This window comes from Taudactylus pleione, unplaced genomic scaffold (assembly GCF_031769625.1).
Source record: "Taudactylus pleione unplaced genomic scaffold, aTauple2 ptg000106l, whole genome shotgun sequence".
NCBI lineage: Eukaryota > Metazoa > Chordata > Amphibia > Anura > Myobatrachidae > Taudactylus > Taudactylus pleione.
In genome coordinates this window covers 2,086,802-2,111,703 of record NW_028284508.1, presented here as the reverse complement: position 1 = coordinate 2,111,703, position 24,902 = coordinate 2,086,802, and the positions used below count along the sequence as shown (strand labels likewise).

The window sequence follows — 24,902 nt, the reverse complement described above, 5'->3', positions numbered from 1 at the left end:
GAATCCTCGATTCGATGTTGCTGAACCACAAGTCATCTCTCACCCATGAAGTTTTAGTTACCTTTCTTGCAGAAGTATCTGCCATAATCAATGCAAGACCACTTGTCCCGGTATCCTCAGACCCTGATTCTCCAACTATTCTTACTCCAGCCACTCTTCTTACCCAGAAGATTGGAGCTTCTTCAATACCTCCTGAAATCTTAGACCACAGTGACATTTAGAAGCGTCAGTAGGAACAGGTTCAACACCTGTCCAATGTGTTCTGGCATCGCTGGAAGACAGAGTATTTACACATGCTTCAAAGTCGTCACAAACGGCAGATGTCAAAACCCAACCTCCAGATCGGTGACCTTGTTCTTTTTGAAGGATAAGGAGGCCCATCGCAATGAATGGCCAATGGGTCTTATAACCAAGGTTGCTCCTAGTGACGATGGAAAGGTTCGTAAGGTGGAGGTCAAAGTGGCCAAAAGAGGCTCTGCACGAGTTTTCCTCCATCCAATCACTGAACTAGTGCTTCTTCTTCCAAAAGAAGATATCACGTAAAGAAGGACTTGGCCACCATATTCAGCTCATCATTAGAGTATTCTACCACAAACTTCCAGCTATGATATACCATCGATACTTCATTATTTGGATTATACTGTGGGTTGGTGAAAGTGTTTGCAAGTTGCGACTTCCCCAATCCGAAGATGGGTTATTATTTGGAACTTGATCTAACATGTCCTTTCTGTTATAGATTACAGGTCCCAAGATCAATTCTGGAGATCACTTAAGGACATTATAATGTTTGATTTATCGTGAAATCTAAAGATTTCAGACGGGGAGCGTCATGTCCATCGATATGTGTGTTTCATATGCGGTTTGGTTTCTGTCATGTTATTATAGCAAGTCTTTGCATCTTGTCCTTCCTGATTCTCTGTAGCTAGGATCTGATGTCATCAGCCCTCCTTTCTTCCTGTCTCTATCTCAGTGTATGTCTGCCATTTTAGCTTGCAGTTGTTCCTGTTGAGCTCTGGTACACTATCATCTTTTCACCTACTATGTTATGAATAATTACAAGAATATCAGCTTGAAATAAACCCTCATCTCTATTCTTCATACATGCCTTACTAGTTGAGTTGACACTGTCTGACAAAGTCTCTTGGTGTAAGTACTGGTTCAATACAGATATACACAGAGGAATTATCTCAGGGGCCTTACACTTACAGCCTGGTTATTGAGTCAGAATAAGCACCATATGATTTATTGTGATTTTGGAACCTTTTAAATCTTTTATAGTGTTTCTAGAACATTTTACTAAGATTTTTTATCAATTATCCTGTGCCCTCATTATCAATTGCTTTGTATCGTTTAACTTATATGTTTTATCATATATATATATATATATATATATATTTATTATGCATAATGGACATTTGCAATATTTATAGGACTTTTTGCACTTCACTGTATGAATTATTTGCACAGGGGACTACACAGACCTAAGGGCAGTGTAATGCTGGCCAGACACCTACACGACCAGCATAAGATCAGATTCATCATACGATTCCCCAGAGCTCCCTGGCAGTCCCGGCAGCATGTTTGTTGTTTTTCTTAGCACATGATCTGTTGTAAGATCGATCCTGTGTCTCACAGGCTCATAAGGGAAACAGTCATTGAAATGACCTGAATTGTTGCACGATGGATCGCGATCTGAAGGATACGAAGGACAAGCTGTGCTGCACATCCGATTATAGGAGCTGCGGGAGTGTGCATTGGATCTCATCAAACTAAAATAATACACGATTTTCACAAGATCCATTTTATGACTCATCGAAAATCGGGCAATCGGCCCGAAATCATGCAGGTGTATGGCCAGCTTTAGAGCCCATTTGAGCAAGTGGAGGATCATTATTCTTATGTGACGTTTTATGTTACATATTTTAGTTTTATTGAATAAAATTGTTAAAATTGATACGCCTACAATGTTCATGTGCTTCTCTTTACATTTTCTTCTACTCTCTACTCCCCATTAGGGCACCTAACACGGGACCGCCAATACCCGGCAGCTTATTGTGAGTGCTTTAATCACTATTTCAGCAATGTATATAAGTTGTGTCCTTGTCCTGTACTGTAATGTACTGTATGTTACTTGTTTCTTGTTCACCTATTAGTTCTATGTACTATGTAAGGCGCTGCGGAACACTTGTGGCGCCATATAATTAAAGGATAATTAAAATAATAATAATATGTTCTGCATAGCACTTTTCTGCACATCATATTCACAATTTACTATATTTTTACAAACACATGTACGCCAGTCGCTAAGACCTTATACACTTTCCTATATTATTAAAGTGCATATCCAATGCCCCATTTCATTTGGTTCAACTGACACCCTTTAGTTATAGGGAGTACATACCATTTATTTTTTCACATTTGGTTTTCTAGTTTATCTGTATTCCACCTAAATTGGCGCCATTACCCTATACATTACTTATATATATATATATATATATATATAAATAATAAGAAAAGGCAGCGCTCACATCAAACACAGTCTCTGGGAGAAATGCTGGGGTGTCCACCTCACCAATGGAGTCCTGAGCAGTACTCCACCAATTATGTAAGACAAAAAAAGAGGGGCACTCACCAGGCTTTTTACAAGCCTGGTGAGTGCCCCTCTTTTTTGGAATATTATATATATATATATATATATATATATATATATATACACACATACATACACATATACAGTCAGGTGCATAAATATTGGGACATTGACAGAATTTTCATATTTTGGCCTCTATTCACCACCACAATGGCTTTGAAATGAAATAAACAAGATGTGCTTTAACTGCAGACTTTCAGATTTAATTTGAGGGTAATTACATCCAAATCAGGTGAACGGTGTAGGAATTACAACGGTTTCTATATGTGCCTCCCACTTTTTAAGGGGCCAAAAGTAATGGGACAAACTAAACAATCCTAAATCTAACTTTCACTTTTTAATACTTTGTTGCAAATCCTTTGCAGGCAATTACAGCCTGAAGTCTGGAACGCATAGACATCACCAGACGCTGGGTTTCTTCCCTGGTGATGCTCTGCCAGGCCTCTACTGCAAATGTCTTCAGTTCCTGCTTGTTCTCGGGGCATTTTCCCTTCAGTTTTGTCTTCATCAAGTGAAATGCATGCTAAATCGGATTCAGGTCAGAGGATTGACTTGGCCATTGCATAAGATTCCACTTTTTAGCCTTAAAAAACTCTTTGGTTGCTTTTGCAGTATGCTTCGGGTCATTGTCCATCTGCACTGTGAAGCGCCGTCCAATGAGTTCTGAAGCATTTGACTGAATATGAGCATATAATATTGCCCAAAATACTTCAGAATTCATTCTGCTGCTTTTGTCAGCAGTCACATCATCAATAAATACAAGGGAACCAGTTCCATTGGCAGCCATACATGCCCACGCCATGACACTACCACCACCATGCTTCACTGATGAGGTGGTATGTTTTGGATCATGAGCAGTTCCTTTCCTTCTCCATACTTTTCTCTTCCCATCACTCTGGTACAAGTTGATCTTTGTCTCATCTGTCCGTAGGATGTTGTTCCAAAACTGTAATGGCTTTTTTAGATGTTGTTTGGCAAACTCTAATCTGGTCTTCCTGTTTTTGTGGCTCACCAATGGTTTACATCTTGTGGTGAACCCTCTATATTCACTCTTGTGAAGTCTTCTCTTGATTGTTGACTTTGACACATATACACCTACCTCCTGGAGAGTGTTCTTGATTTGGCCAACTGTTGTGAAGGGGTTTTTCTTCACCAGGGAAATAATTCTTCTGTCATCCACCACAGTTGTTTTCCGTAGTCTTCTAGGTCTTTTGGTGTTGCTGAGCTCTCCGGTGCGTTCTTTCTTTTTAAGACTGTTCCAAACAGTTGATTTGGCCACACCTAATGTTTTTGCTATCTCTCTGATGGGTTTGTTTTGATTTTTCAGCCTAATGATGGCTTGCTTCACTGATAGTGACAGCTCTTTGGATCTCATATTGAGAGTCGACAGCAACTGATTCCAAATGCCACACCTAGAATCAACTCCAGACCTTTTACCTGCTTAATTAATAATGAAATAACGAGGGAATAGCCCACACCTGTCCATGAAATAGCTTTTGAGTTGGTAGTCCCATTACTTTTGGCCCCTTAAAAAGTGGGATGCACATATAGAAACCGTTGCAATTCCTACACCGTTCACCTGATTTGGATGTAATTACCCTCAAATTAAATCTGGAAGTCTTAAGTTAAAGCACATCTTGTTTGTTTCATTTCAAAGCCATTGTGGTGGTGAATAGAGGCGAAAATATGAAAATTCTGTCAATGTCCCAATATTTATGCACCTGACTCTGTGTGTGTGTGTGTGTGTGTGTGTGTGTGTGTGTGTGTGTGTGTGTGTATACTTAGTTTTGCTGGAACGTTACTAGTACAGCTAAATGGAGATCATGTTTGTGGAGGTCCAGTGTGGCTCAGACTCACGTGGGAAACCAGTGGTCACACTCAGAGAGGCCACTTAGAATCGGCTCCCCCTGTGCTCCATCCACGGCCCGGCATTGTGCATTACCAGTAGCCTAACACTGGAATTGCCATTAATCATCTAAGACAGACAGTAGCTCAGAAAGGAGTACATTACTGCAGTGAGTAGTAATGGATTTTCTCCTACAAATTTAACCAGCTATATACATCTAATCAACATATGGATAAACATTCCAGCTGAACTGTGACTCTTTCTACCCCAGAAATGTGGATAATTTATTATAACTAATTATCCTTGCTATTTAAAGAGGACTGAATACGAATTTACCATCTGAGATTGCAATTTTATATTGCGTTTCCTTTTTTATTCAAACAACATTGTCTCTAGTATTGGAATCTTATTGATTAATATGGGAATTATATCCAATTTAAACTCCCAGGAGCTTATAATTTATTTGTTTGGTATTTTAATACATTTATAATTTATATGTTGTTTATGTGCTATTTATGATACTCTAAGTCAGGGCCGGCCAAAAGGTCGGTCATGATCTAACGGTAGATTGCGGAGCTCCCGCCGGTAGATCGCGACCAACCTGCTGCAGTTCCTGGGAATGCTGGCCTCTGAAGTGATCAGAGACTACAGAAGCCTCTGATCGCTTCAAAGGCCAGCGTTCCCAGTGATGCAGTGTGTGGGAGCGTGGGTGACGTCATCCGCGTCTCCCATGATGTGAAGTGCCTGCTGGATCTAATTAGATCCAGCCAGCAGCAGACGACTACGCGGGAGCGCTGGCCAGGTAAGTAATGCACAGGGGAGGGGGCACCAGTATTGGGCACTACAAGGGGCATTACTGGGGGCACTGCACAAAGGGCACTACTGGGTTTACTGCACAAAGGGCACTACTGGGTTTACTGCACAATGGGCACTACTGGGGGTACTGCACAAAGGGCACTACTGGGGGCACTGCACAAAGGGCACTACTGGGGGCATTGCAAAAAGGTCACTGCATAAGGGGTTCTAATACAGAGGGCATTGCATAATATTCACAACTACAGGGGCTTTGCATAAGTGTCTCAAAAACAGGGGGCATTGCATAAAGAGCACTACTACCGGGGGCATTGCATAAAGGGTACTACTAATGCGGGGGCATTGCATTAGGGGCACTACTACTGGAGGCACTACTACAGTGTTCATTGCAGATGGGGCACTACTACAGTGATCTTTGTATAAGGGGCACTACTGTGGGCATTGTGTATAAGGGGCGCTACCTTGTGTCGTAACGTGAATAAGGGACACTACTATGTGGTGCAATGTGAATAAGATTGTGATGTTGTATGGAGTAATTTGAATTGGGGATACTATGTGTGATTTCGCCAGGACAGACCCCCAAGTCCCTTCCTGTGAGGTCACGTTCCTTTTTTTGCATACCACGCCCCCGTTTTTGGCTCGTTAGATCACGAAAGGTTTTAAGCTTTAAAGTAGATCACGGAGTCCAAAAGTCAGGCCACCCCTGCTCTAAATGCCACTGCAAATACTTTTCTAATACAAAAAGAGTATCTGATTTTCTAACAGAGTTTGTACGCTGCACATAGATACAGAGAGCACAAGCTACATCCAAGGAGGCTTCACCTACAGAAATATCTGGAGCCTGAAAAGCTGAAACAACAATCTCTTCATTCACCTGACAACAGGATACTATCTTAAGAAGGTAACCCTCCCTTTGTACAAAGAACAGCTTTATCCTGGTGAAAATTCAAGAAATGGGGAGTGACAAGACAGCACTGCCAAATCCGAGACTCTGCAAGCAGAAGACATAGCGAGAAGAAAAAGTGTCTTCACTGTCAACCCGTCAAATCTACAGAGTCTAGAGATTCAAATGGGGGAGCTTGTAGCCCCTTAAGAAGTAAAGACAAATCCCACGGTGCTACCGGATGAACAAAAGAAGTCTGGACTCGCAGAACTCCTTGGAAAAAATTCTATCATCTGATAATGAAGCAATCTTCTTCTGGACCAGACTGACAGTGCAGAAAACTGTACTCTCAAAAATGGCCAGACGGAGACCACAGTCTAACCCTGCCTGAAGAAAAGCCAGTACCCTGGAAATCCTGAACACCTTAGGATCATATTTCCTATGGGAACACCATTGACCAAAAAGAATGCCAAACTCTGTAATAGATGTGGGCAGAAGCAGGCTTCCATGTCCTAAGCATCGTTTAACTGACAGAACTGGAAAAATCTTCTACTTTTAGGAAGGAAGATTCAAAAGCCCCGCCGTCAAAGCAAGTACGAATGTTGGCAGGGACCCTGCGTTAGCAGATCCTGCCATAGAGGAAGAGGTTATGGACTGTCTAATGACAGAATCTGTATGTCAGTAAACTAATGAAGTCTGGAGCCACCAGTATTATGGTTCAGCCTTCTTGCTTGAATTTCCTGAGAACTCTCGGGAGTAGAGAAATCGGAGGAAAGAGATACGCCACCTTGAAATCCCATCTTACTGCCGGTGTGTCCATGAAGGCTGCTGATGGGTCCATGGACCTGGACCCGTAACTGGGGACCTTGTGGTTGTAGCGTGACACCATGAGATCTATCTCCGGTAGACCACATTCGTTTACCAGGAGCAGAAACCCTCACGGATGGAGTGACCACTCTCCGGCGTGTCTGTCCTGGCAACTTAGGAAATCTGCTTTATTGATAACCTTTGGGAGCAGAGAAATTGGAGGAAAGAGATATGCCAGTTTGAAGCCCCATCCCAGTGCATCCATGATTGGCGCTGATGGGTCTCTAGACCTGGACCCGCACATAGGGACCCTGTGATTGTGGCGCGATGCCATGAAATCTATCTCTGGTAGACCCCATTTGTTTACCAGGAGCTGAAACACTCCCAGATACAGAGACCACTCTCCGGCGTGTATGTCCTGGCGACTTAGAAAGTCTACATAACCTATTGTGCCTCCCTGAAGATTGAGGTAGGCCACTGTAGTCGCGTTGTCAGACTGGATATGAACAGGTCTGCCCTGGAGCATGACCTGTGCCACGACAAGTGCTTTGTATACTGCTCGCAGTGCCAGAAAGTTTTTTTAGCAGACTTTCCTGATTTGTCCAACTTCCCTGAAAGGTGTGATGAGCTGTCACTGCCCCCTACCGCGAAGACTGTCATCTCTGGTGAGAAACACCCAATTTGCAATACAGAACCGGCACCCTTTGCTTGAATGCTCCTTTTTCAGCCATCACAGGAGGGAGTGACTAACCTCTGAAGTGAGAAGGATCCTCTGGGACACTGTCCATTCCAGAAAAAAGGAATTTGCCCTCCAGCACACTGCAGCTAAATCAAAAAATACTTGAATCCTACATAATATAAATATTTCTTGCATGCTGTCCATTCCACCTGGAGATAACACCCTTTGCAGAGGCCTAGAATGGAACAGAGCCTCCAGTAGAAACACCCTTTGTGCCTGAGAATCCAGAAACACTCCCAGCTGTACCATCTGCTGTGTTGGAGAAAGTGATTTCTTCCAATTGATTATCCAGCCATGCCATTATAAGGAGGCTATGGTCAGTTGAAGATGGTTTTGCAAAACCACCGAAGTCTGTGCCAATATTAGAAGGTCGACCAGATATTGCAGTATTCGGATTCCCTGATGCCTGAGATATACCTTCATGTCCATTGGTAAATACCCAGGGAGCCTGGCAAAAGGGTAGAACCTGAAATTGGTAATGTTGCTGAAAGACAGCAAACCGTAAAAAATTACTGGTAGGATGGTATAATAGGACCAAGCAGATATGCATTCTGAATATCCAGGGAAACCATGTGAACCCCTGGCTCCATTGCCAAAATAATTGACCGGAGAGGTTCAATACGGAATTTGGGTACATAGACAAACCTGTTGAGGGTCTTTAGATTTAGTATAGGGCAAAACGCCCCATTTGGTTTCTGAACCAGAACTAGATTGGAGTAGTAACCCCTTCCCCTGTTGCGACACAGGAACTGGGATTATTACTCCCGCCTGCAGTGGGGAGAGAATGGCTTCCCGAAAGGCCAAAATGTCGGCCTCCCACCCTGGGATCCCCCGGGAGGAGGCTCGCTCCAATAGGTCGAGGGCTTGTTGTGCGGCTTAAAAGCTGGAATGTCTTGCTGGGCCAGACCTTAGTTTGTCACTTGGTTTGCGAAAAACTAGTTGGCATAGTGGAAGCCTGTACCTTTGCTCGTCCCTGAGGATGGAAGGACAGAAAAACTTGCCTAGATCTAGTCTTTGACGTAGATGGCAGACCTGCTGACTTTGAAGCCACCAGAGTAGTAATTATGTTATCCAACTCTGCTCCAAAAAGTACCTTTCCATAGAAAGGTAAGACTTCCAGCGCCCTCTTTGATCCTGTATCAGCTTTGCAAGATCTTAACCAAAGGGCCTGCATGTCCTATTGATGCTGCTAATGCTCGAGAAGTTAGAATTCCAGCATCCACTGCAGCTCCTCCCAGATAGGAAGCCGCTTCCTGTATGTGGGAGATATTCATCATCTGTTCTCCGGTAGCATTTGTTAGAGAATCTTCCAATGCTCCTAACCATTGTTCAACAGTTTTGGCTACCCAGGCTCCAGCCATAGCTGGATGAGTAACAGCTCCAGATGACTAAAATATTGCCTTAAGACAGGCTTCAATCTTTTTATCTGTGGAATCCTTCAGAGAAGACACTGTAGTATTTCTGATTAAAATGCATTACCCCAGCATCCACAGTTGGAGGTATCTCCCACTTAATACATACAGAAGGTGGGAACGGAGACAATGATGTTATCGTCAAAATTGTTTATCACGGTTACCCCCATGCTTCCTCGATAAGCTCAGTGAGCTGTTCCGATACAGGAAACTCTGTTTAGACCACCTTCCAGTGATGATTAAACATTGGAGCCTTATTACTATGAGCTGGTTCCCAATCCTGAATATCTAGGACTGATTTAACCGCCCTCAACAAAGAAGGAACATCCACTGTGTACGGATGATCCCCCTTCCCAGGACTAGATCCTGGAAAGGAATCTTGTGCATCATCTAATTCCTGATGATGCATCTGAATCCATATGTTGGGCAGGCTGATAAAAAGAGAAATTGCGCTTAGGCACCTTAGTCACTACCCATCTGTTATCAACATTAGATGGTGCCAAACTGACTAGAATGGCTATACACATCCTTCCATGAAGGATTCATAGGTAGTGTAAACATAGCATACAGTGTACACCCCAACCAAGGAGGCATCATTGGAGCAACCATACGATCCACAACCGGGGACAAAGAGGAGGCCCAAGATGGCTCTTGTCCAAGGACAGGAAAATTGGACTGGTGAGGTGGCTCTTTATAACAGACAACACACAGACCATCCCTTACGTCCTGAGGGGACACATAAGCCCTATATGGGTTACATGAAACCAGCCCAGACGGCTCCCCCTCCTGTTTCTCTTTATCTTTTGACATGTTCAAAATAAAAGCAATAATCGCAAGGTTATGTGACAGCCTTCACAAAATCTTAATGAATGTGAAAGCCTCCACCCCAAGAGGATGGTGAGATAAAACAGTGATAGTTACAACTGACAGAAATAAAAGATAGTGTCACTCAGCAGCTAGCGAACAGTCACACACAATGCCTATGTAATAGAATTACAATCTGCTCTAAATCAACTACAGCAACACCAAGGAATGGTAGGACACCATATACCTTAACCAATGGAGAGGTATACAGGGAGACTGACCCAGGCCCTCCTGAGACCAACAGCTACAGGGTGCACTGAGCGTGGACCATGAGTCAACGTGGAGGGTAGGCAGAGTAACCCAGATGCGTGAAACCCTTCGTAGGGACTGTGTCTGGGTCGCAGCTGCCGTGGGAGCGCCCACCTCCCCTAAGCTGCATTAACTAGACAAGTACGATGGCCTCGTGGCAGCAGATATGCATCTGCTGACGATTCCCAGCATCAGACAATAAGGCCCTGGTGTAGTGAGGAGGTGGACAATCCCGGGCCCTGACGGCAGCGGCTTCTGGTGCATCTCTGCCACCAAAAACACGGACTGCCACACACTATTCCTCGTAAGTAAGGAATCGCCTTACCTGACATCTCCAAGGATCCGGTGCAGTCCGGGTCACAGCATTACTGCTAGCTAAGCCGCGACCCGCGGAAATCACCAGCACGATGTTGTGGCCCAGCGGTAGTAGATGGAGTCGCAGTACGTGCGTCTTAATACAGACACTTGGTGCTGCCAACTCAAAAAAACGAAATAAAAGCGGAGGACTGCCTGAGCAGTCCCCTGTTACAAAGGTGTGTCTGAATCCTGCCGCACCAAATGAACAAACTGAAGTCCTATGGCTAGGGGCATGGTATATATGGAGGAGGACCCTAGGCATCCTGGGAGCCAAAGCTTTAACTGTTTGGTGCCTGGTCTTCCAACCATAATATCCCCATGGTATCACTGTGGATCCCTATGGACTCCGATGAAGAAATATATACATTGATATATATATATATATATATATATCATTCTGACTCCGGCACTCTGGGCTGCTGTAAACCCCGACTGAACACGCTTGGGTGCCTTCCTCCAACAGGACAAAAAAGCCCTTAATGTAATAACAACAAAGAGACATCACTCCAAGACTTGCAAAAAAAGGTATAAATCAGTGTCTTTAATAACGACGTTTCGGGGACTGCTACCCCGTCATCAGGACAGACATCAGTGTACAATATGTTAAAAACAACCTTAAATACTTACAGGTTACTGTTCACCCGCCTCACGTCAGATGCCGTCCCACAGCTGGTATCAAGCAAACACTAATCACAGGTGTAAAGTACACCATGTGACGTAAAACAAAAGGGCTGCGTCTGACCAGAGGCCGAGAAATCATGTGGCTGTTGCCAAACAACAGCAAACAATACACAAAACTATATATATGTGAAAAAAACAAGAAGTGTGATCATGACGTACATAAAAAAATATACACAATTACATTTAAATGAAAATAGCTTAATAAAGCTCATATCAAATAGTAATACAGATATGCATATAATAAATACAAACAGATCTATATATTCGATAAAATTACCTAAAGTGACAAGATAATAAAACAGTTTTCACCCCAAAGCCACTATTGACAGTCTAGGGGAAGTCATAATGAAGTCATAAAAGGACGAAACGCGTTGGGATTTTCTGTTCACCAACCCCTCACATATGGACAGATAAGCATTTAATATTTTTATGTCTTGTACGTGTGTCTTTTTACCATTTTTTGGATACTGTGTCAATTAAATAAGTTTTTAAATATAATCTGTCTCTGACCCTGCAATACGCCTTGAAACAGTTTTCTAGGTAATTGGGAATGAATCCCAAAATGGTCTAGCCGATTATTATTGATTATGAAGCTATACACAGTATAGGACGGTACACACTATGTTGTTTTCTTGTTTTTTCTTTTTCATTTCTCTTTCATTGGTCATTTGACCGAAGCAACATCCTTTCAATAAGTAGCGGATATATTACGGTTCACTTTTTTTCACTTTGTTTTCATGTGCACTAGTAGGCGCTCCTTTATTTCACTTATTATTTCTTATTGTGGGTGCCATACCTCATCACTTTATTGGAGCTGCCACTCAATGATTTTTGAGGAGTGTCACTTATGTTTATTTATATTTTGAATACTTAATGTTGTGTTACTTTAAGTATTGTTGAGTTATTTTAAGTGTCACGTTGTAACCTAGTGCGCCTCTTTATCTCCTACATATATATATATATATATATATATATATATATATAAATATATATACACACACACACATACATACTGTACACACAGCAGCCGTATGGAGAACGGGCGGCACTCTGGACGGTTTGTATAAAGCACACTTAAATCCGTTTGTTATCAGCGTTTCAGCAGTTGTATTAATTTTTTCATCAGGATTACCAGACGCATAAATATAAGTTCTGAAACGTTGATAACACCCGAAACGTTAATATGCCAATAATTTTGGAATTTTTTTCTTGTTTTATAAATATACACTATTCTGGCACACAACAAAGGGCACACAATGCATCCTTTCACAAGGTTGAAGGTAGGCGCTAGCTATGCCCTCCATGGAACTAAACATACCCATAGCACAGGCCACACCCCTATGTAAATGACACCTACACTGTACTGGTCACGACCCCACATCACCAGTCACACTACTGCGGCACTTGTCAAACCCCCTGCAGCAGCACACAATAGGCCCATCATAAATTTGAGCTCCAGGACATTAATTTGGCACTGACAGGACTGTTTATTAAAGTTAGTATTTTTGAAAATGGCACTGCAGCCATCATCATGGCCATGTGGCCCAGGTCTCCATCCACAATTATGTTGCAATGTGATGAGCGCAAATGTGAAAAAATTACCAGATTATAAACAAGAAAACAGAGGTTGTTCATGCAGGCTCATTATAAAGCTGCATACACACGTAAAGATTTTCTGTCCAACCATCCAACTAGTTGATTGGTTAGAATGAAAATCTGGTATGAAAGCAAATGACAATCAGCAATTTGCTCCCAAACGCCGGAAAATGGCCAAAAACTGTTTGAACAAATTGTTTAGATGAAACATTTAACAAACTTGTCTAACGACCATTTTTCTGGCATTTAGGAGCAAATTGCTGATCATCATTTACTCCCATACGTTACCAGATTTTCATTCCAACCAATTAACTAGTTGGATGGTCAGGCAGAAAATCTTTACGTGTGTATGCAGCTTTAGAGTCACACTGCTCTAGGTGTTGGCAATATGCAAAAGTGTGAGATATAAAATGTACAAGGTGTAAGACCAGGTGCAACAGTGACTGGTGTCTACAAAGGTACAGCATACAGGTTATAATAACAAGCTTGATTTATTATAATAGAGTCACACTGCTCTAGATATTGGCAACATCCAATGGTGCAATCTGTTCAATTTCTAGTTTAGCGAGATCTCCCTCAGAATCAATGTCTCCTGCATTATGGTAACTAATGCTGGGTACACATCTTAGCGATCAATTGGCTGGCTGCCCGATGGGCCGACCGATTCAGTTATATGCTAAGTGTTCTGCACAATCAAATTATGCATATACACGTACCAATCTGCCACCCAACATGCCTGGACACAGGAATAAGAAGATAAGTCATTGTCAGCGGTTCCTGCGGCTGGCATATGGGTCAGTCGGCGGGAATCCCGTACACACATACAGATGCCTTGGTATATCTGTATGATATATATAAACAATGGCTGTTCTGCAGGGCTAACCTGATATGTCTGAACGACGTTGGTTTGTTGTGCATGGGCTAACACAGTGGTTCTCAAACTCTGTTCTCAGGACACCAAAAAAGGTCACATTTTCAAGTTCATTTAGCAGGTGCATAGATGTTTTCATTACTCACTGACACATTTTAAAAGAACCACAGGAGGAGCTAATTATTTCACTTGCGGTTTTCTTTGGGGTCTTGAGGACAGAGTTTGAGAACCTGTGGGCTAAACGACTGGAACATTCGAGCCTGAGTACTTACACGTCACCTGTCTATGCACAGTGGGTAGCACTTTCGATAATTTTATCTTTAAAATTTCAAAATAGTGTATAATCACAGCAAACATTTTTACAGTAAAACACGGGTTAAACTATAGAATATACAGTATAAGCGGAACTCTACTGAGTGGTAGATTCCCATGTAACAACTTTAGGGGATGGGAACTTCTGCCCAATCCTTGCTCTGTCAATAGTGTCCATATAGGGCCCATTGGGAGTATCTTATTGGATTATTTGTTAAACACTACTAAGCCACGTACGACATTTTTTTTTGTTTTCTAGCTCTAATCTTCACCCTAACCCTCCCTCCTGGTGCCTGACCAAACCGTCCCTTCTAGTGCCTAACCCTCTAGTGCAGTGATTACCAACTTCGGTCCTCAAGGCACACTAACAGTCCTGGTTTTAGTGATATCCATGATTGTGCACAGATGGTTAAATCAAAATAACTGAGGTACTAATTAAGTCACTTGTGCTCAAGTATGGCTATCCCTAAAACCTGGACTGTTTGTGTGCCTTGAGAACCATGGTTGGGAACCCTTGCTCTAGTGTCTAACCCTAACAGAAAAAAGTGTAAACAATTTTTTTGTCGCCCTTTTGAATCCGTCGACAATTTGTACTTGTCGATCTTTAGTCCCAGTCGACCCAATGACTGTCTAACATCTAGTGTCTATGTAGACAGTGTCGACCTTTTTACTGTCTATCTATAGTCCAGAACCCTTAATAAATGTACCTGAACACATCGTTTGCAGCTTGGTATACTGTAATGTACAAGCAAAGGTCCTCCCACAAAGTGTATCACCTACTTACTCTGGCATATTACCTATGTCTTCAGGTGAACTGGTAATTCCGGCAGTATTGTACAGGCTAACATAACGAGGGATGCATTGGTTATCATAGTGCATACCACTGACAGAGCATGGTAAAGATGTACGAGCCAAGGGGGCTTTGTGCTTTGTGGTAGAGATAAAGTGTGCCTTTGGATTGTCAAAAGGTGAACATTATAAAGTAGCTAGTGAATGTACTGTATTACACACTATTCTGAAATTATTTTTAAACTCAAATATAAAATAATTGTTTTTACTAAAGATTTTTTTTATAGAAATATGTTCCGTAATGTAATATGTCAATTTATGCCAAAATTAATCTAATTTATTCTGTCGCTTAATCCAAGTGAGAAAAAAAACAAAACTGAAGGTTGATTTTTGACATAAACTGTATACCTGCTGGAAGGCTTGGTTGAGGTGGCCTTGCTGAAGAAGCTGAAGTATGTGAGCCTGCTGTGACTGATAGTCATGATGAGAGGAGGGTATGGGTGTTCCTGCAGCAGACCGCATGGCATGCATGATGCTCGAGGTGACGGCTGCCTGCTGTTCCTTCATGGCATTGTTTACTTCTTCCTTGATGATTCTCTGGACCTGCGTCAGAATAGAGTCCTGCATGCTACAAACAAAGCCAATATTAAATAAAAAATCAGATCAGAGCACAATGCAAAATGTTACATTATTAACAATTTCCTTTGTAGAAAAGGATGTGCTTGTGTGCATGCATATATAATCATACTGATAAATTTAACTGATTCAAGCAACATTGACATCCGTTTCATTTATCAGATTTATTACTGTGGCATACACCCCTATGCTATCATTTTAATAGTTCAGCTGACACACTGAGCTTTGAGAGAAGTGCGGTTTTTGTAAAGCAGGAACCTTCCTGGACTGGAGCCACTCCATACATAATTTACACATATATATATAATCATACATTTACTAAATATTTCATGATCAACATTATATTTTATCTTAACACTTTAATGCCCTAAAGTCAAGTACAACTTAATGACAACAATCTTTATTTGCAATGTGTCTGCTTAACCACAATTTTTTAAATATACTGTATTTCGATGCCTATTGTTTTGTTTGAAAAAAGAGCTCTCAATAGGTAGCATATCAGATTACAAAAAAGTGAATATTTCTGGTGGTATGGCAGGTCCTTGAAAACACCACCTTCACTAAATACCCCTCATCTCGTTACAGTGCATCCAAAAAGTATTCACAGCGCTTCACTTTTCCACATTTTGTTATGTTACAGCATTATTCCAAAATGGAATAAATTCATTTTTGTCCTCAAAATTCTACACACAATACCCCATAATGACAACAAAACTTATTTTTGAGATCTTTGCAACTTTAATTAGAAAGAAAAACTAAGAAATCACATGTACACAAGTATTCACAGCCTTTGCTCAATACTTGATGCACCTTTGGCAGCAAATTACAGCCTCAAGTCTTTTTGAATATGATGCCACAAGCTTGGCACACCTATCTTTGGGCAGTTTCGCCCATTCTTCTTTGCAGCACCTCTCAAGCTCCATCAGGAATGGGGACAAAGTGAAGCGCTGTGAATACTTTCCGGATGCACTGTATTTATTATATTGGAAATGGAAACAGACTTTGAACATGTTGGTTGGCTCTTCATAACAATTTTTCTGGAGACAATCTTATATAGCAGAGATTCTCAACCCTCAAGGTTTCCAAACAGGTCATGTTTTGAGTCAAAGGAAGCTGGTGGGATATTACTGACAGCAAAATATATTAATTCACCTGCATTATTTAAAAAATCCACAAAAACATGACCCATGGTGGTATTTGAGGACTGGAGTTGAGAACCACTGGTATAGAGGAGAGATTTTTGATAGGCATAATATCCGTATGCCTCTGTCCTTGTTAATGGCTCCTTATGCGGCCCCTGAATAATAAAAATAGCACTGAACACCAAAAAGGTACACCAAAAAAACGGATATAAGCCCAGAGGGAGGAGAGGAGGAAAATGTAGGAAAGAAAAATCCAAGAAGGATTTAAACTCTCCTTACTCAGTAAAGGCCTTAAATTTCCCCTACCAATATACGAATTTAATCGATCTATAAAGTACTCTTTGTCGTAAGAGATTCTTTGCTACAAACATGTTACAGGACAGAATGAGTCCGCCCCAACTCTCCTTGACAGTACATTGACATTCTTCTATCTGCCCTAAGGAAGTTGTGGGTGGAGGATAATACTGTTAATCAAGGAATATCTAAATCTGAAAAGGTTTATGATGTTAAAAGAAGTCATACCATGCATATTGTGTACATAAAAAGCTGACCACTGTAATAAATGGGGTATAAGATTTATCATAAAAAAATATTAAAAAGTATATAAGTGCCGTGCATGAGTGACATGTATACTTATTAGTGAATATAACTGTAATAAATATGAATTAGATGTGATACTAACTCTGTATATATGGTCTATAATACAAACCTATAACCATAGTGTGTCTATTACAAAATATCGTTGTTAATTATTATTGTCTACATAATGATAATAAAGTGTAAATAGTACAAAAAATATTTGTGAATAGAGATAATTACATTGTGAATTAAATTTAGTAATTGCGTCAAAACAATGTGAAGTACCTAAAAGAAAAATCTTACACATTATGTTATTAATAATGTTAGAGAGATCAGGACAAACCTGAAAATATAGCAAATTAAATGCAATTTCAGAATAATTATAAGAAGGCTGAGTAATTATTCCTATCATTTAGACCAGTGGTAGCCAACCTTGGTCCTCAAGAGCTACCAACATTTCACGTTTTCCAGACCACCCTAGCTGGTGCACAGGTGCAGTCATTACTCAATAACACATTTGAAAAGATCCACAGGTGGAGCTAATTATTACACTTGTGATTCTGTGAGGAGACAGGGAAAACATGCACTGTTGGTAGCTCTTGAAGACCAGGGTTGGCTACCCCTGATTTAGACCATATGGATGGGTACCATTCATCAAAAAAAAAAAAATCATACATGCTTCTCTCTTGAGTTGTTTGTTAAAATCTCCTCCACGAAGGTCTCTTGTTACCTTCTCCATAATGTATGCTTTCAGGTGGAGTGGATTGCCAAGATGACATAGCAAACAATGTTTTGCCACTGAAGGGTTTTGTTAAACTTTTTTCGATCAGACTTAGCGTTGCAATGTTTCCCACTTGTTCGATGAGACACTGTTTGAATGGTCTACTTGTCATACCAGTGTATTTCAAATTACATGGACATCTAAGACAATAAATGACCCCCTGAGAATTACAGTCAAGATAAATACAATAAAAAAGCTCATTAGAGGTTATCTATCTGTAAATTCTTTAGTTTTACTAGTATATTGACAAGCTTTACAGTGACCACAACTGAAAAAGCCAGAATAAGATGGTTTGTTTTTTAAGTCTGGTTCAAGATGGCTGTGTAGTAATAGAACGGAGACTTTGCTTTTCAACTTTTCTCTATCAGCTTTTCCGCTTACTTTGGAGTAATTTAGTGCTTATTAAAATATGCACTTACAATGTATATCCGAATGAATTTATCAGCTACCTGCTCATTTAGAGAATTGATAAGATAGGAGGGAATCTCTGATATTTGATGATTACTGCAAAATTGAATAATGTTATGATTATACATCCATGTATGCAGCAGAAATCCTTGATACAATATTTTCACCCTTTTACTAGAAAACCTATGTGGTTTTATAACTATATATTAATTTGACATAATTACAACACAGACCAGAGCATTTGGTACCCTTTATTGTGTATACCAATGGTACTTAGTAATTTAAGCTGAAAATTTCTTCTTCTCTCTCCTTGAACTTTCTGTAATCTCATCAGCTCCATCCCTGGGAACTGACAGTAGATGCAGGGAAATCTTTTATCATCTGTATTGGAGTGGGTGACTCTCATTGATCACCTCTGCTGACGGACATGTGGCCAAAAGCAGATCATTACTTCAGTGAAATACAGATGCTGTTCAGAACTACACTGATGCTTTAGTGCAGTGTTGGCTAACCTTGACACTCCAGCTGTTGTGGAACTATATATCTCAGCATGCCCTGCCACAGTTTTAGCATGCCCTAATAGCAAAACTGTAGCAGTGCATGCTGGGTTATGTAGTTCCATAACAGCTGGAGTGTCAAGGTTAGCCAACACTGCTTTAGTGAGATATACCTACGCAGCTAGATCTATCACGCAAGTGGGAACATTCACAAACCCTTGCAGCTGTGCGTTCGCTCTTTGTTAAACTTATAAAACTGTTTACAGGTTTATGTCATCGAAGAGAGAGCTTGACTATAGCTCTGTGTATAAATAACCTAAATTGATCAGTTTTGGAGAGTCTTCTTTGGTCATTTAAAAATTCTTATTTAATACGATTTTAATTACTTCTGGCATTAGGAACAATGTATCTATTGAGAGATATATTGTTTCTCTTACAAGTGACCACTTTTTTGTCTGTTTTTGTGTGTGTTTATTTCATTTATGTGAATAGTGGTGTTAGATCTAGGATGAGATATCAATAAAACTTAAGTTTTAATATACAAGAGTGCCCCCCCCCCCCCCCCCCAAAAAAAGAGAGTCTTCTTTCTCTCCGCTCTTTTGGTTGATTTACTGACTCTAGGGGAGCTCCACCGGCTTAGTAGATTACTGGCAAACATTTTTTGTGAAAGACTCATAGTTAAAAAGTATATATTACCAGTTAATACTGTTGTCACGCGGATATAGCGCGCCAATACCTGTGCCCAGACCACCCAACAACAATCTGTACTAATAGATCTCTCATGTTTTTGGATCTTCTGCTGCACATTTGAACTTTCTCCCCAATGGTGGAGCTCAGATCAGGATCTGATTTAAGAATGTGCCAGTGATTCTGAAGAATTTGTTTAATTTTCTGGCCCTCCTTTCAATATGTACAAATAATGCGTATTGGTTGATTTTCAATCTGATTTTCAGGATATGTCTTAGGATGTAGAAGGGTCTCTCTCGATCTCTTTTTGGCCAAGTTATATGCATTTTTTTTTGTGCTCCTCCTGCTATAGCCTCTTACCAATAATCTCTTCTCAAGCTTATCAGCCCTTTTATCAAATATCTCATCCTCTGAGCAATTATGTGTTCTTGAGTATTAACCCCTCCGTATTCCTGTAATAACGGGCTGGGGGTGTGAGCTTGTCGCTATTAGTATTTATTTAGTGATTATTATCAGTCTGTAACGGCATCTCTGTGGCTATTTAGCCATAGAAGAAAATAAAGTGACCATAGCAGAGTGTGCCCTCTATACATAAAACAATAAAGCCTAATGCTGGCTATACACCCGACACTACTGGGTATCAAACTATACTACACTGCTACTAATTGTTTTGATGATTACACATTCTGAGGGATAAGAGAGAATAAGTTATTAGCAATCGCAATTATCACATTTTTTTCTGTCTTCTTCTGAATGGGTCAATAAAATTAGACATGCATTGATATAGAGAACAGATCTTGATCACAGTTGACTATATCTGATTTATTATCAATTTGAGATACAGGATTACGGCTTAGGAAAAAAAGTGCTACAATCCCAGGTTATCAAACAACATACACACATTATTTTTTCTTGAAGCTAGTTATTACTGCAACAAATGTTACAAGTCACTGGTGACGAAAGGATAGAGTCCTTTTGAGACCAATTTATTTGTAATAGTACTATTTATCCCAGTGAATATAATTCATTATCAGTGCTTAGTTGGAATAATCCTGCCACACATTTTAAGAATGTTTTCTCACCCTACTTGCTTGAATATCATACAATATATGTAGAGTTATCCTGGTGTTATGATTTTTACAGATTATATTCATTTTTAAACAAGATAATAAAAGTTATATTTTAATTTGTTGTGACCTAGTGCACCATCAAATTATATCTTTTGTTGTTACTAAATATCTGTCTGATCCAGTAAGATCACTGCTTGTGAAGTAGAGATAACCGTAGCCTTGGCCAGTCTGGCAATAGGAGCATCTACTCGAAGTGGAACCTCCCAAATCGTAGTGTCTTCCTCCATAAAATGATAAATGATAAAATGATAAGACTATCTAAAACATTGGGGAACCTAAAATTCCTATCAGGTTTAAGACAAGCCGCTCTCAAAACATGAAAAGACCAGAAACCTCTACTTGAATATTTAGGGTCTAGTGAACTGCAGCAATTACATCTTGAATGCCCAAACTTACCAGAGATTTTTCTCCCCAACTAGTGTGATCCTCCCAGTCAGGGCCCACGATTTCACCCTCTTCATGGAAAGAATCTGCAGAATTGGACTAGTCAGGAAAACCAGCCTGATGTTGCCGTGAACACTTTCTAGCTATGGAAGGCCCTGCCGAGGCTGTTATCCTATCGATGGAAGCAGACATCTTACAGAGGCAACTAGTTATTACAGGCCCACAATGACTCCAAAGAAAGATCAGAAGGAGAGAGAGAGGATCCTGCTGGGCTTCAGGAAGGCAAAATGACTTAACTCCGAGTGGCGGTCAACCAGTCTTGTAAGATCCACAATTGTCCGCCCCATGCACTCATTCCGAAATTGACTCCTCATGCATCATGTCCCCGGTTGGCCCGCCAAGGACCTCAGGCTCACTAAATGCACAAAGGGCCCCTGGTTATATGCGACCTTTGAATAATTTTTACAGCCTGTGAACCGCTTTACATAATGGCATCTTAGTGTCTGGTAAAGACTGCCAAGGAGCGAGGTGTAGGAGCTACATGCAACACAGCACTGGGGGGGGGGGGGAAAGGGGGACTTGACATCTAAACCTTGCCTTGATTATCAGAGAAAACTACTGCGGAGAGCCGATTCCATTACCCGGTCACAGGGTCCACTCTAAGTGGTGCTGTCGGATTACAGTGATGCAGCCCAGCGCTACTCGTAGGTAGGCTGTGGATGCCTTAACTTAAAAGAGAGCTTTCCCCCCCCCCCACCTTATGCATCTCCACCTCGGTAACAGAGATGGCTGATCTTCTGATCCCTGCAGGATGATTTGCATTCTTGCAGAACCAGGCATGGGCAGAGCATCTGGCCCATACATGCTTGCTGTGTGGGGGCATCTGGTAAGCTGGGGGCAGAGCAGGATCATACTAGTTAAAGGTCAGGGGCTGCTTGAGCCCTGTAAAGAGGGACTGAAGCAGAGTATACAGTAAAAGAAAGTAAACTAATCTACACTCTAGATTTGTGCCTTACTACTTTGGCATTAAAGAAAAATGTCTGGGTGAGGTGGGAGGGGTTAGAGGGGCTGAGCTGGTTTAGTTAACACTTTAGTGACCTACTCATTTACCAGTTCATCTAACCCAGAGTCAGCACTGAAGTGGCCCCCAGATGGGATGTATGAAGAATCCCATTTTCTCACTGCTCCAATCTGGGAGACAAGGCTCACCAAAGGACATTCAAAAGCTGCTGCAAGGGGAGGGTACGCTCAGCCAATCTAAACACAGCAACTTTTTGACTGAAGGTAGCATCCTTGTATGCGAACACAGGAAATCAAGAAAAGGTGGTGATCGAGTGGACGGTATTAGCTCACTACCAGCACAGCTGCTCCCACGGCTTGCATAGAGGGAGCCTAAGAGAAGTGGTAACCAACCCATGTGAGAGCATCAGGAAACCCATACACCAAGGAACACGACATCAAAAGACTATCCACATTATGCATAGACCAAGCATGAATAAAAAAACTGCCACAAAAGCTTGCACTACAACCAGAAGGCACCCACAAACCTGGGAAACAGAGTAACTGGACTGCAGAAAACCCAACAAGACAAGGTGCTCATCACCACCATAGAAGAAATACCTAAAGGTCACACAGCAATCTGTGACCAGGTGACCTACCTCTGGGTGCAAAATAAGTGAAGGGGAAGGCATGGCAAATAGGTGCACAAAAGCACTCTTACAATGCCCCCACCTGCAGAGTTCAATGCCTGAACTCTGTAAAGCATAACAAATTAATTTTTTTACAGCAGCCTCCAAAAATGGTGCCCACTCCCTGGGCATAAACACCCTCCTCCCAAAAAAAAAAAAATTAAGTAAAGGTGCTTAACGCAATGTGATGTAGAGGAGAGGAGGCAGCCCAAAAATAAGTGTAAGTTTGCACTTGTGTCTACTCCTGAAACAGCACCCTCTACATACCATGGTTATCCGGTGTCACTGATTGAATGCAAGATAAATATGGAGTATTTACTCCCTTCCTATCCTACTCTACCAACTCTCCCGTTGACGCTATACAGTCACAAATCAGTTGAGCCCTATCTCCAACCTTATCTATAATTTCTATCTCTGTACTAGTATCTTTACATCACTATCCAAGCATGCAGTGAATCCTGCTATGATGAGAAAAATAAAGAAAAAAATCTGACCAAAACTCATTCTAAAATTATTATCCCAGCTCAGCTCATTTGACCCTCCAAGCAGCTGTAGAGGCTTACCTACATCTGCCTCACAAAAAATATTGGAACAACTTCAGTTTCCAACACACCACAGAAACTGCGTGTTGTTCAGGGGGTCAATGATATGATCACTGTTAAATCTAAAGGCCATTATGCATTTCTAATTCACCTAGATATCTTTGCTGGCACCTTCTCAAAGAAAGGCTACAATCCCTAAGTCTTCAGCACACTTTCCTATCCTTGTTCTCACCCTACTTATCAAACACTTTCAGTATTAATTTCTCTAGATCCAAACTAAAACATCTGTGCTTACATACTGTATAAGGAACTAGAAGTGGCAGGTGTATCCACAGTAAATCATTGACTAATCTCTGATGAAAAACTGCTACGCATTAGTGAAGCGTGTTGGCGACTCTTCTGCACATAGGTTCCATCCCTTGTTTGTTTGTGTAACAATTTTCTATTGCACCTCCAGTCTAGCAATTCATTGACCTCCCCGCCTCCAGGGTAATTCTTCAGTTTGGCCGACCATCAGATCTACGGTGGATACACCTACCGTTTCTGGTCTGTGGGGAACTGGAGTTGCAGGAGCTCCAGCTAGCTGCATACATCTCATCACACATCCTTTGAGTGCTACTTGTGTTACTGACAGCTTCATATGTTCTTCTCCAACACTGCCAGGGAGTTTGCCACCCTCTCTCTCTCAAGTTGCATTATTTCAGGTTTTCATAATGTACAGCAGTTCCACCGATTAACATCCACCAGCAGAGTGATTTGTCCAACTGATTCTGCAGATTTAAAGTCCCTCATAACTTATAGCATACTCACTGTCGGTTAGTCTACTACATGGAAATCTATCATCAAGTTTCTAATATGACATTAGGAGCATATCCAATACTTTTGACTTATTTTGCCTTGCGGGACCTCGCACACAATTTTGAATTACCGCAGGTTTGTGTGCTCCCGATACGATATTCAATAACAAAAAATGCACAGATTTTTTGCAGGCAAAATCCTGCAGGAGAGATGTGGCCAACTAGACTTACCTGTGTTCCAGTGCTTCTCTCCCAGCTGCTGCATGCTCCACACACCACCCACACACACACTACTGACAGGGGGTTTCGCATACACTGACACCCCTCACAAACACTGGCAGCACCCCCACACACACGCACTAGCAGGTGGTCACAAATACACTGACCAGGGTCATACCTAAGCACTTGGAGAAGATGGAGGCAGACTCCAGTTGGGGAAGCGGAGGAGGAAGACAGTGCTGCAGAAGGTGATTATTATTGACTAATTAAGCTAATTGGAAACATCCAATTGCTTATTTATTGGGTCTCCAAGGGGTCCTAAAGCAAGCCCATATATTTTTTCCTTAGCAAATTAAGGGAAAATAAGACTTGGTCAGGAGGTGCTCCAAATAAATGTAAGTACTGTATGAAAAAATAAAAATCATGAACCTATTGGATAGGAAAAACCTCGAAGCTGCGGAAGAAATCAGTGCTGCAGGGTTTTTCAAAATTACACCTGCAATTGGATATGCCCCTAAAGATCAGTTTCACCAGATGATACAC

General features: G+C 41.3%; 1 protein-coding gene across 1 annotated transcript in view; it reads right to left on the bottom strand.

Moving 5' to 3' along the window:
• Positions 1–24,902, bottom strand: part of EDC4 (enhancer of mRNA decapping 4) — a 516,382-nt gene that overhangs the window by 17,760 nt on the left and 473,720 nt on the right. Inside the window, exon 26 of the mRNA XM_088470908.1 lies at positions 15,278–15,497. Within this exon, the coding sequence (XP_088327034.1) occupies positions 15,278–15,497 (220 nt within the window). The remainder of the gene's footprint in view (positions 1–15,277; positions 15,498–24,902) is intronic.